At 38.9% G+C, this 14,138-nt stretch overlaps 1 protein-coding gene across 2 annotated transcripts in view; it reads left to right on the forward strand.

Moving 5' to 3' along the window:
* tmem132e (transmembrane protein 132E) overlaps nt 1-14,138 on the forward strand; it is a 436,219-nt gene that overhangs the window by 287,157 nt on the left and 134,924 nt on the right. Inside the window, exon 1 of one of the 2 annotated variants that reach the window (XM_032576595.1) lies at nt 13,358-14,025. The exons of the other annotated variant lie outside the window; for it this stretch is intronic. Coding sequence (XP_032432486.1) covers nt 13,947-14,025 — 79 coding nt within the window. The 5' untranslated portion in view covers nt 13,358-13,946. Of the gene's footprint in view, nt 1-13,357; nt 14,026-14,138 lie in introns of those variants that run through there. 2 annotated transcript variants of the gene reach the window in all.

A 14,138-nucleotide genomic window follows, 5' to 3' on the forward strand; every position in this document is an offset into this window, starting at 1 on the left:
GGAATAACTGGGTCGTAGAACATGGCCATATTCATAACGATTATCAAATGCAATGAAATGTTTCATAAAAAAAGGGAGCCATGGTTTGTTGCATTTTAGTAAACTAATTTTAACAGCAGCAATTATGTAGTATTAAATTATTGACCAGTACAAAAAAGAGAAATTTGCACAATCCTCTCTTGCACTTTCACAGAATACAAACTGATTATATCCAGGGAGAATACATAATTTATATATCAAAATATCAGCGATTTTCTCACTTTTTATTTGAGCCAGGTTTTATAGATATTTATGTAAGAAATAAAGGTGCTACAACAATTTTTGTCAGATTCCTGCTGTTCTTGCAGCTTGTTCTTAATGCCTGTCCTGTGTTTTCTAGTGTGGTTGTTTGTTTTTTCTTTGTTTTTTAATCTGTTTTTCTTTTTTCCTTATTGTAGATTGCTTTTGGCTTGACTTTGAAGGTCTTTGATCAGCCTTGGTTTTTATGTCCATGGGGCATATTAGTGTTTTTAAACCAATTAAAATGGGAAATATTTTAAAATAATAGAATATATTTCCACCTGGTGTGACAGTAGGTATCAAATAACATAGTAAATGTTTTTGCAGAACTGTTTTTGTGAAGGAAATCCTTCCTTCTAAAGGCAGCCGTATAATGTTCCAAGGCTCAGTTTACCACACACACAGTATTCCCTGTGGGAAACCCTGTGTCTGGAGCCTATAGATTACGTCAGCCTCGGATTGCATTCAGGCACAGATCATTCTGCCACGGGGCATTTGCATCCTTTCATCAATACATCTACTAATGCATGCAGTGGCGGTTTCTCTGTTTGGCAGTGGAGGAGCAGAAGGCCGGGCGATTCTGGGAGCTGCAGTGAGCAACGACTAGACTGCTCATACTGAAACATCTAGAACTTCACAGACTCCAGAATGTGGATTATAGCTGGAGGGCACCTCCCTGCTCCTAGCCTTTGTGTTCCTCTCAACCTTACACTGAGGGGTCGTCTTTTCTGATACATGTTAATGTTGTTTTTAAATCCCATCCCTGCTGAAGCTTTTGAATGTTCAAGCTTCTTTGTTAGCTTCCTTAGGAAGCAAATGTATGAAGAAAATAGATGATGAATGGGAAAATATAGAGTAGATTAGACAGTATATAGCCCTGTGCATACATAAGTTAAGTACATGTAGATGAGTCTGAGGATGTAAAATTTGGTCTAGGATTTTTCAGGCCCGTTCGTCTACTGTAATGGTTCACTTAACATTCAGAAGGTTCATTTCTGATGCAAATTCAAGCAGCAACAAAGGCTAATTCACATTTCCTACAGCCTACTTTCATCCACGTTTTCCTTCTCCAAACCTTTTCTAGATCTAAATTTAAACAGCTTTGTTCATTTTCAAGCAAATATTGAAAGTTTAAATACGAAATTTGACTTTGAATTCATAGCAGATATTTCTACAGAGGTCAGGGTACAAAACCAGCAAACTGGAATGGAAAGAGAGTCATGGATGAACAAATCCACAAATGCATAGATGGATAGATAATAGATAAATAGACAGGTGGGTGGACAGATGGCTGGATGGACAGATAGATAAATAGATGGATGGACAATTGGATGGATGGATCTCAACAAAAAACCCATCTGTTTAGGATTGTATTTGAAACGTAATCAACTACGAATTTAATGATGGCACTTGACTTAATGTAATGTTTTGATTGTTGATTCTATGTTGCATGATTTTGTGTTTCTGTGTTTGTTATGATGTAGAGCACTTTGAAATGCCTTGCTGCTGAAATGTGCTATACAAATGAAAGTTGATTGATTGGATAGATGGATCGATGGATGAACAGTTGGATGGTTAGATGGATGGACAATTGGATAGTTGGATGAATGGATGAATAGATGTATGAATAGACGGGTGGAGGGATGGACAAGCGGTTGGATGAGCAATTGGAAGGACAGATAGATAGCTGGTTGGACTGTTGGGGAGATGGATGAACATTTGGATGGAACTTACCTGTGAAGCTCCACAAATCGGTTGCTTTGGAAATCAAATGTTCCTAATTCCCATGATGTCCTTCATGTAGTCACATATCCTCTCTATTCCAACTCCATTCATTTGTTTTCCAAACCTCAAGTTACCATGGCTACGTTCTAGGAGTCTGCTTCAATCTTGTTGAATATAAAGATTTGGGGAAAATATTGATTTGCATAAAGTGAAACAAGGTGAGTTCATTGATAATTGAATTTATGACTGACTGGAGCGCGGAGCTTTGTTTTGCTGTTAACAAAACAAACTTCTGATCTAAGCAAGCTGAATAAAGGAAGCTGGTGGGTGATGGCGTCTTGAACTTCCTCAGAGTGAAAATAAAAATGTCTCTTCTTTTGCTCTGCAGTTGCTCTGTTTAAAACTCTGCTTTTAGCTAATTGGTTCGTAAATATTTGATGTCAAACGGCCATAGTCCACGCAGTAGGGAGGCTAACGTAAGTAAATGAAAGATACCTAGCAGGCCTTTAATCAAGAAACCACGCTTTGTATAACTTTAACAAGTAACTGGTTTATCTTAACAGGCTGCTGAACTATGAGGCCATCTCCTATTATGAATTATGGATGATTTTATGAGCACATATAAAAAGATCAATGATGAAATGTTTCCCTTTTCCTCTAATGGGGTCACACTGGTTATGTATTCTTCCCTTCTAATCTGCAAATTATGCCTCATTAAAAGCTACATCATGAACATGATTGGAAAATTCACCACTCTTATCTGCCGTAGCTGCTTAGAAGGATTTAAACAGATAAAACAGTTTCTTCTCCACTAATTGAGACCTTGTAGATTCACCAGACTATAACCCAGCATCTGATGCATCCTGTCCACAGGGTTGGGTTGATTCAAAATTGCAAGTGAATTTCAAAGTGTCTTTTCAACCCTGCTCAGATATCGCCAACATTAGAGGAAGCTCTTTTCAGATCATTATCTCTTCACTTCTCTTAAGTTATTTTGCTTTCTAAAACTTTGGTTTCTGTGTGAATTTTGCATTAGGCGGTGCCTAATTCAAGCTTACTATCAGAGATTGGAATTTATTAACTGGTTTTCTGGTCAGGAATCAAACTATTTGACTCCATCCAGAGACGAAACGGAAGTGCTGCGTAAGAGGTCTTCATCCATTTCAAAATAAGAGCATGAATATAAACATCTAACTACTTGAAGAATTCATAACTACTTATCGAATTTAAAATTTGACAACCAAAACTTAAGCATAGATGTAGAAATTTAGTCCACTGAAAAAAACAGCCAAATAACCGCTTTGTGACTTAAACAGAAAAAATAATTTAAATTGTGTGTGCTAAACATTTTCAAAGATGCTAAATCACTGAACAAAAAGTTAGCTCTGCTACTGGCAGTCTAGCAAAAGTATGCCCACCATGGATCTAAGAGCTCAGTAGTACAGGATCTAAATATGTTATTTACCACAGTTCTCTTTATTTTTAACTTTCAACCAGACAGTTTGGGAAATACAGATTTGTTTTTTCTTCACATGTTAAACCTCAGTATGTAAACTAATTATCAGCTTACCTACATCTCCATCCAGACTCGGTTATGTCCTGTCTTTTGGTTGACTTGGACTGATTTGCAGTGGTCAATTGAAAATCTCAAATTAACCAAAATAAATGTAACTCTGTCCATGATGATATCCAGTAGACATGCTGTCAGCTGGCCTTTTCAGTCCAGCTAAATAAAACTTATTTTCAGCCACTGACGTTACCTGAGCTTTTGACAAAAGAAAACTCCAATTCCAGTCCTTCAGAGCTCCTGTCCCTCAAAATAAAAGGGACAGGAGCTCTGATAGTAAAAATACCTAATTATAATAGCTACTGCATCCTGCTCTTGAAAATGTATATTTACAGAACAATTACTTTCACTTGTGGAACAATATGCTACATTTAAATTAAGTATTGTATTATTTAAATGCAATAAAAAGCATCTTCTGTGTGAGATCATTTTCAAACGGCCTTTAAACATCATTTTCATCTGCTGTGAAAACCAACGCAACTCTTCATATCTAGATCAGCCAAATCTGATGAAAATTTGTTTCACACATGCCTCAGGGAAGGCGTAACGAGGTGAAATATACAGCAGATTGTCTGTAGAATAAGCGATAAACCTCACTCTCTATTACCACCGTGATTTGATTTCATGCTAATACTGTACACACACCCAGGAAAACGTTCTGAAGCACTAATGTAATTTTGCTTTGTATGAAGATGAAAAGTGATGAAACTTGAAGCGAGACGTGTTTTGAAATATTCCAGCAGCAGCTTGTCTTTGGTAGAGCGCTGTGCAGGTCTAGTTGATATGAATACCTAGAGCACACAGACGGGAACTAAAAAAAAAAAAAAAGACAAACTGGGAGTCTAAGGTGCTAGTAATGTTTTCATGTTCAGGCTTGTTTTATACTGTGTGCATTTCAATCTGCTAATTGAGTGATAACACAAACCCTTTTGAGATGAAAGGCTTTGATTGTTGCAGAGTTTGGATCTATTAAACGTTTATGAGATAAGGAATGGGCAGACATTTTCTGGATTACCTGAATATAAAGCAGAAATTGGCAGTAAGCACCCAGAATTCCAGTATGTCTCATAGTGTGATGATTATGTTTGAAATTGAAAAAAAATATCATTTTGTCTAATATTGCACCTTGTATGTTTCAAAATTTATTGGTAGACAAATTAAAGGGTATTTTGAATGTTCTGTATGTAACAAATTGAGTAAAATGCCAAAACGTCCAGAAAAAAATACTGAATACATCTAGGAAAACTACATATCTGGCACTGATACTGTATTATCATGGCACAACCTCAATTGCATTAAAGAAATTTTTTGCTGTGGAGAGGTATCATCAAGGTGCAGAAAATTTGGAGGCAGTGAGACAATAGTGAGGTGTGCGGTAGGAGTGATGGATGTGATGGTGTTTTAGGATGGGTCAGCTCTGAGTTTCATCTTATTTGAAGCAATGATGAAAAGATGACAGTTGAGTTTTGCTAAGAAGTCTCCATGAATTATAATGTTTGCTGTAGACGTCATTTTAATGTTTAGTGATGGTAAAAATCTGCTGGTAGAAACCCTGGAATGGTGCACAGTTGTGTTCAACTGTTGGCAAAAATGTATGAATGTTGATATGAAACTAGATTTCCTTTTAACTGGGGAAAAATGCTTCAGTGAAAAACTTTGCAAACCTGTACTGCATCACTATCAACGTCACAATCCTTATGGCAAAGAGCAGCTCAGAAATCCTGGTCCAAATAACTCAGGGTGTGCTCAGACCAGAGCAAAAGCAGTTCTGTTTGGGAAAAGTCCTTCTAAACCAAATAAAAAATTTTATTCTTACCTTTCACGTACAGATATATTTACCCTCTTTTTTTCTAGAGATCAGATTTCTGCCGCCCTCTTCTCTGTAGTCCTCAGACTTAGCAGAATGCTTTTATGTTTGACAGCTTTTGCATGGACAGGGATAGTTAGGTGTTTTATTTCACTATGCTACAAGGATTTTCTTTTTCACCTTATTCAGTCAAATGCCTCGGAAGAAAGAAAAAAGAAACACAGTAGCACAAAAGATACTTCAGAGTTGGAGTGTTTGAGCATACCTTGGTAAAGTGAACAGGGTGGCTGTGCTTTAAAAGGTTATTTGAGTTAAAAGCACAACTTTAATCCACTTTCTCCCTGGAATATAAAATTTATTAAAAAGGTTTTTTTCAAACGTTTCCCATCTAAAGGCAGTTAGCTGTCAGCTTACTGCTGTCCTGTTTGGTTTTAGTGCCATTTTAATCAAATAAATCATATATATTGTCTTTTTTTTGTTATATGTTTTTATTTTGGGGTATTTTATTACATTACAACCACAAAGTTTGATGCATTTTAGTGGGGTTTTATGTGATTGACCAACATAAAGAAGTGGTTCATTTTGAAGTGGAAGTCAGAAATGTGTTCTGTCTTTATATTCAGCCCCTTTTAATCTGATGCTCCTCAAGAAAGCCAATTGTCTATAATTTGCCTAGTTTGTGACTTATAGACAATTAAGTCTATTAATAATTTGACTTTTGCTTTAATCCAACTGTTCTCTGATTCTTGGAGAATATTACAAATCAAACAGCATCATAAAAATCAAGGAACACAGCAGACAGGGCATAAAAAAAGTTACGTAGACATTTAGAGTAGAATTAGGTTAGAAAGTAACACCCAAGCTTTAAACTCAGACTATGTTCACACAGTAGGCAAACTCAAATCATATCTGACATTTTAATGGCTGCCTGAATTATTCATTTCTGATCTTTTCACACCCCCCCCCCCCCAAAAAAAAAAAATTTGATTTGAGCCAAATCCATATTGTCACCTTCCTAAAATCTTGGCCTAAGCAATTTTTTGCCAAAAGTGTTTTGTTTTTTTTGGTCTAAATTGTCTTTTGGCACTAAATGGAATCTGACATTTTTTTTAAGTGTCTCCTGTCAGAACGTTCATGTCTTATGAACTTTATTTAGAAAAAGGAACAACATACAGATCAAACATAAATGTCACCATTTCATGCACTGCACCAGGTTACAGCAAAAGCTAATTCCCATCTACAGTCCCTTAAATATTAATATTCAGATGTATAAAGCTCAGGAGAGAAAATGACCGATCAGATGTTTTCCATCAAGTCTGACTCGGTTTGCGCTTTTTCTTTGCAATTTGTTTTATGACAGAATCTGCAAATAAATCCTGCTGCTGTAACTGCACAAAATATGGTTCTACAAAATATCTCAGGTTGACGGATACAAATGCATGCCACGCTTCTCAGATTTGTTTAATTTCATTCCCTTTCATAATTATCTTTCTAGGTAAAAAAAAAAAAAAATCTGACAGAAAACCAACGAAGCACTTGTGTTGTAATGTGACATGTGAAACAGTTCACACCTGATGCAGTCACACCAGCTTCAATATTTAAATGTACTGAGTTCAGTCAAAGTAATGTGATGAAATGAAAGGACCCTCTTATTCCCTGACCAAAAGCACACATACACCCAGAGCAGATGTTTCTCGTAATGGCAGCACAACAGGAAGTGATTCAATTCAATTTGGCCCGAGGTCTAATAGAACCTCCACTAAAGAAGGAGGCGATAAGGTTTCACAATGCGAGCCCATCTGTCCCGCTTCGCCTTTTCAAACCCGGCGGTCCACTGATGCCGTTAGTGTGAAATGAGAAGAGCACACCCTGATGCATCATAGGTTGTAATCACCTCCTCGAATGGGGCCGTAAGACCCCGGGCGTCAGACAGAGAAGGGGTTAGGATCTGTTTTGCTTTATTACATTCATTGCATGCATTGTCGTAGCACATTTTCATCGGGATGAAAAGGGATTAGGAGGCTGGTGGTGATAGTCAGGTGACCTTCAGGTCTAATGTGCGAATGTCTGTGTTGGTTCACGGTCCTCAGCAGTTTGCCAGACGCCACTGACAATGTGCTTTTGGCTCGATCAATATACAACCCAGTTATAGATTCTACTACTGCATAAAGAAGCTCAATGAAATTAAATAAGGTACCTGATGTTATACGGGAACTACTACTAATATAAATATGAATGTATTTTAATAGGATTTTGTGAGACTGATCTAAAGTGGTACATAATCTTAATTTTTTCATCAAAATGCATCATTTTCAAAAATGCCTTTACAGACCTCAATGTGTGGTTTGGATTTGCATTGAGCTCTCTTGAGTCAGTACTTTGTAAATTATCACAGCTGTAAGTCTTTTGGGCTTTCTCAGTTAATACAATATTTTTCAATTGATATACAGTTGAGGAATATTCAGCTGTATAAAATCTAATCTGTAGTTTGTTTAGATGCCATCATTGTTTCCTCTAAAAACCAGCATGCATTTATTTCAGAGTGACTTATTGTGCTTCTTTGAACAGGTTGGGATAGGTCTATACAAAACATGTTCATTTAATTTTTTTCCCCAAACATTCTTAAAGTAGGTCTGGTCTGGTCAGTTCTGCCTATTTTGAGCCTTTTTGTATGAAATCTTGTCACTTTAGTTCAAAATAAGCCGCTGGCCACACCCCTGACTCAATGTTTACACTCACATGAAAATGGCTGCAAACCGTATATCTTTGAAAAGCATTAGTAGAGTCTCATGCACAACAAACAAGAATGCAGCAAGTGGTTTCTGGATGGTAAGTCAAAAACACTTGTATTTTCCAGCAGCCATTGTACAGTCCATACAGCTGTAAACCTAGCTCACCAAACATGCTGGAGCTCTGCTTGGGTTGCTAGGTTACCCAAGCATTTGGGGTTCATTGGGGTGAGGGACAGTGCCTGCTGATTTGTGATGTTGCATTCGGAAGTTTTTTTTAAATGGCTCATTTTCCAGATAGTAAAAATATATTAACTTATTTCCAAAAATTTTTGTTTTTGTTTTTGAGTGCTTGGGCTGTTTTTAGAAGCAGTAGAGACCAAAATGGAAGTATAAAGACATGCAAAATGTGAATTTTGTATAATACGTACCCTTTGATCTCTACTTCCATTTTCAAACATCAGAATATTATGTTAGAGTACTGCTACCAGATATACATTTAACGTATCGAAGCAGTCTTACATTTCTGTTTATCAACCAGAATATTTATTTTCCAGGACAGGCAGTTTGAAAGTAAGGTAAGACAGAATTAAACAATATTTTCTGTGCACTTATGTTCTCCTCCTTGCCTCAACCTCTTTTCTTACAGGCCTTAGTCTTCAAAATTCAGATGTAGTCATTTGAAAAGTTTCTTATAAATCCTCTGCAGAGCATTCAAGGTCTTGCTGTTTTCTACAAGCTCTAAGAGTATTTTGTTGTTTCTCTCCCCTGTCAGAGTTGGAGGATGGCATTGAAGGTGGCTCCTCATTTCTTCTCTCATTAATCAGACTGGATTGCTTTTGCAAGCTGCAGATGTTAAAGAAGTGAAAACAGGTAGCCTGAATCTTAGAGTTAAAGTACTAACTTGGCAAAATATTTTATAGTATCAATGTATAGTGTTAATAAAGAACATTCTGGTTATACCCATCCCGGTAACACTAATTAGTCATGAAAGCAAGTTTAATAGGAGAGTTTCACTCCTACACAAGGTAATCCAAACTGTTTCACACTTGAGCAAAGCATTGCATGAAGCAAACATGTTTCAGTTTGTTCATCAGATTGTTTGAAACTGATGCAAACACAAATTTATTCAGTCTTGATTTGAAGAACAATTTCTACAGATCTCAGGTTTTCAGAGAGTTTGTTCCAGAGCAGAGGAAGATGGAAAGTAAGTTCTTCCTCAGCCTATTTAGGTCTAGTCCTGGGAACACTGAGGGGGCAATTCCCATAAGGACCTCAGGGGTCAAGTGGTTCATAATAGAGAAGCACTCTACTACCAGTCTAAGGTAATTTCTGAACTTATTTGTTTTGATCTTTTTCTATGCATGGACTTCTTACAAACAACTCTGAAAATTTTATGTCAATAGCATCTTTAGAAATGTGTTTACTATAAAATTCACATGTTGACATGACATGTTCAATATGTATTTTACCTGCTGTGAAATAAATATTGCTCCTTCAGGGCAAAATTTACATTACTTTGATATTTTTATGCAGTTGCGCAGCCCCCAGTAAGCCCCCAGTAAGCTAAATTAGAATAGAGAAATATCATATTGTTTCTCTAACCCAATAAAAGACAAACCACTACTGCAAATGTCCATAGCCAACACAAAAACAAATGTTGGTACTCCCGTGTATTGTGCAAAATACAAGGCAAATCACCATCACATTGATTTGCTAGGAATAATGCCATTAAAACTCACCAAAAAGTTGAGCAATATTAAGTATTGTTTTGACCCGCTACAATGTAAACGAAGAGCTATTGCACCTCCAACTACTAATTACTATTAAGGACATTAGAATGCAATGAACACTGGCCAAGTTTAAGGATGAGTTGGCCAGTTTAACATATTTTTTTGCCTGTAGTCACCAACCAACTGAACCCAGTCTGAATCACAGAGGTGGGATACACTTTGTTCTTTGTTACATCTTGCACTCGCAGTTTTTGCATCATTGTGCTTTTGTACCCTAGAAGACGAACCCATGCGGTGTACATAATCATAAGGGCTCTGGATAAGTACAAGGTCTTGTAATGGTACAAAGATGGGCACAAAATCCAACTGTCATGACAAAATAATAACACCTGGGAGAAAATAAAAGCCAAGCAAGTCAGAGCAGAGATTGCCACATGTCTGTGGCTGTTTTGAATTTAGTCTGGGTTTCATCTGTTGAGTTCTTACTATAAGGAAATAGAATTTTGAAAACATACTTCTAGTAAAATGGAGATTTGAACTGTTTTTTTCAGATCTATGGTATCTGGACTGAATAGCTCCCTTCCAATTTAGTCTTTATGTTAAACCAAACAAAATGAACACCTTAGTTCTCTACATACCTTTTGGGTGTGTCCATGACATGTGTACACCACCTTGTCGTTATGTCTATTGTTTACATTCTCTCCTGAGATTTCACATTGCTTCAATACAACTTACAGGTGTTTTGCTGACCCACTGGGAAACCGAAACAATACATGTGGTCATGAAGTCCCACTGCAGTTGGTCTGTTAGCACACTAATGTGATTCATGCTTCATATTTTTTCCATAGACTCTTTCTACATCATCTGCAATGGCTAGATGTTACTGCACACTTTTGAATAGTTTCCGGGTCTTGATGAGTATGGAAGAGGAAAACACCGTATGGAATATTTTAGTTTCTAGAATTCATTCTCTGTTCTGTTTTCCACATAACTACAAAGAAATCCCAGGTATGGCAGGGGTAAAGCACCCGACCCATATATGGAGGCCTTATATGTGACGGGGCCATCACAAGTTTCAGCCCGATTACCTTTGTTGCATGTCTTCCCCCCTCTCTCACAACCCACTTTCCTGTCAACTGTCAAAGGCCACCAGAGCAGACAAATTCTTAAAAAGAAAAAAAACTTTCTCCCAATTTTAGGTTTCACCAACTGCATATTGACGTGTCAACTACCTTTCTTAAAGGTTGCACCCAATCTGGGTCTCCAGTCTCCAGGTCTGGATCTTCCAGATCGTGGGGTCTTCTTTACAAATGAGGAAAAATTGGAGCAAGAGATTGATAGACCAATTGGTGCTGCATCTGCAGTGATGAAGGCGATGTACTGGTCTGTCCTAGTGAAGAGAGAACATGAGTCAAAAGGCAAAAATACTGGTTGATCTACTTTCCTACTCTCATCTATGTTCAAAAGCTTTTGGGTAGTGACCGAAAAAATATGATCTTTGATACAAACTGTCTCAATGAGTTTTTTCCGCATGGTGTCTGTGCTCTCTCTTAGAGATGGGGTGAGAAGCTCAGTCATCAGGGAGGTGACTCAGAATAGAGTAGGTGCTCCTCCACATCGATAGAAGCCTTCTTGTTGAGGTGTTCCAAGCTTGTCCCACTGGGAGGAGATCCAGAGGAAGACCCAGTGCTTTCATTTCTCGACTAGCCTATAATCACCTTGGGATTCCACCTGGAGGATCTGACCCAAGTGACAGGAGAATGGGAAGTCTGGGCCTCTCTGATAAGGATGCTGCCTCTGCGACCCAACCCTGGGTTAGATGGAAGATGATGTAGGGATGGAACTGGAGTGTGTGTTCCAACTATCAGGGAATGGCTTCCCTGGAAAGGCTTACTCCAGGGTTATTGGAAAGATGCTCAGGCTTATTTTGTCCTGACTGTGGAACAGTGGACCAGACCTTTACTCTTGCAAAATTGCAGAGAGATCATGGTTGTTTTTTGTATGTGTACTTGTGGTTCTGGAGAAGGGTTGAAAGACACTTTGTGAGGTTGTGAGAGTGTGGGTTGCAGGAGATGCTTTTAATATACATCTGGTCCTTGTATGACCAAATCAACAGCTGTCTGAATTCTTAGCACAAAGTTGAAGTTGTTTCTGATGCACATTGAACTCTACCACAGATGCTTCCTCTCACAACCATGTTTGCAGTCTTCATAGACAAGATCTCAGCTAGTTCTGCTCTGTGGTTATTGAGAACATGGTGTTGGGCTTAAGAACATCAGGGTTTCAAATTTACTTTTTGCACATAATGTGAATGTTAAGGGAATGACCTTCAAAAGCCTCAAATAATAATAAAAAAAGTTGTGTACATGTGCTGTTGACCGAGCAGGCACACCATGTGCAGAGGCTTTGTCTTTGATTCAATTTCCAGCCTTCCCCTTCTCTCTTTCTTTCATATTACTGTTCAATAAATGTCATTAGTACCAAAAGAGCTGTATAATGAGGTGCTAGCTTGAGTTTCCTTTGCCCTCTCATTTTCTCTCATTTTTCAAACAAAAAAAAGATGCACCTGCAGCAGGTGTTTTCCTACCTTTCAAAAATGCTCTCCCTGCAGTGCCTTGCTCAAGGGCAACTCACAGGTAGCTAAAGAGCCAGGAGACCTGGGGATTCAAGTTCTGTCAGAGCTGAAGGCTACATCCACCTCGAGACAGTGAGAGGAATAAAGCAAAGTAGCAACGCTGTTTAAACACAGCGGTGATATCATATAGACCTTTAACAGCGGGGAGGTAAAAATACACTACTTTGATTATTGGAGTTGGCAGGCAGACAGTGTGTGTATCCTGAAACGTGAGGCACATATTTGATCCTTTCCTGAAGCACGGATTAGTGGTGGAGTCTGAGTTTTATGTTGTTGTGTGGCTTGTAAAATATGCAGCAGCACTGGTGGGAGCTTTGTATGGCGGACCCCAGAGCACGACTTGGTGGGATGTCTTCTGGAGTGGGACGTTGTGGATTTGTCAGTCGACCGAGACGAGAGTACACATTCCTGTGATTTAGAGAGCTTTGGGGTAATAAGGAGACGGCCTCTGTCGGGTCTCCTCCATGGGTGTAAGTGTCCGTCTTTTGTTGCTTCCTTTCAGCTTATAGAGCCCCCTCCAACACACACAGGTCTGCGAATTCCTCTTTCACTATGGGAATTCCAGGCACATGTTAGTGAGGCAGCATGGCAGTGTGTGCACCCCTCCCCCTGTGCCGGTAACCCCTTGTTCTCATGAGGCCAGAGCATTCTGAGGGGGGGTCGACGTATGAGAAAGGAGGAGCATATCTAAGCTAATTCATCAATAACCTTTATCTAATCCCTGCTTTTCCACTTCTCCTCTTCACTCCTTTTTCTGTCTCTCTTTCTCTCTCTCTGACTCTCTCTCTTCGCCTTAAGGCATTCAAGCAAATCATCCATCCCCCACCTCTTTTTCTCTCTCTGGCTCACATGAGTCTGCCTGAACACGTTCAGAGAGCCAGAGAGGGAGAAGATAAATCGGGCAGTAGTGTGTTTCTTGTGTGTGGTGTAAGTTGAATCCTCAGAGGGCTGCGGGTCCTGACTATCACCCAGAGCTAACACGGTGATTATAGACTGGAGACTAGGTGTGGCGAGATGTGGGGATGTAGAGGGGGTGAGAGTTGGGAAGGGGGGCGGCCAGCGTCAGAGGCTTTGTCTATAGTCCTCGTACAGCCCACCAACCAGGAGGAGGCTCAGCTTGTCTGTCAGGGTCTGTCCCGGAGCCATGCACAGTCTGGGACTCGCTGCGCTGCCGTGTGAGGCTGAGCCACTCTTTAACAGAGAGTTAGCTTCAAGGCGTCAAGAGAAGCACAAGTTTAAGGAGCTCTGTGTAGCTGGCAGCGAGGACAGGAGCGAGTGAAGGACTGCCGGTGCTTTCAGCTTTTTTGTCCACTCATTCATTCTTTATTCTCCAAGGATTTCTTATTTCTAAGAGAGCCAACAGATTTGCATGGAGTAACACCGCTTTGGAAGAGGATTTACTTCAAAAGGACACCTTTGATTTGTTTTTAGATTTAAAGAATGAGATTTCAATGATAAAACCACTTGGAATATGGGACTTTTAATCTCTGATTTGGACTATGGGGACAGGCTACTGTGTGTTTGTGCTCAACTCTGGATAATTCTCATAAGTATGTCTCATTTTCTTTCTTTCACTCTTAAGTTTATTTGCCTTACTGTATTCGTTCAACAATTGTAGGGTAATGGTGTTTGAAAATGAAGGATTCTGACTTTGTGACTTAAG

The sequence above is a fragment of the Xiphophorus hellerii genome, chromosome 11 (genome assembly GCF_003331165.1).
Source record: "Xiphophorus hellerii strain 12219 chromosome 11, Xiphophorus_hellerii-4.1, whole genome shotgun sequence".
Lineage (NCBI taxonomy): Eukaryota > Metazoa > Chordata > Actinopteri > Cyprinodontiformes > Poeciliidae > Xiphophorus > Xiphophorus hellerii.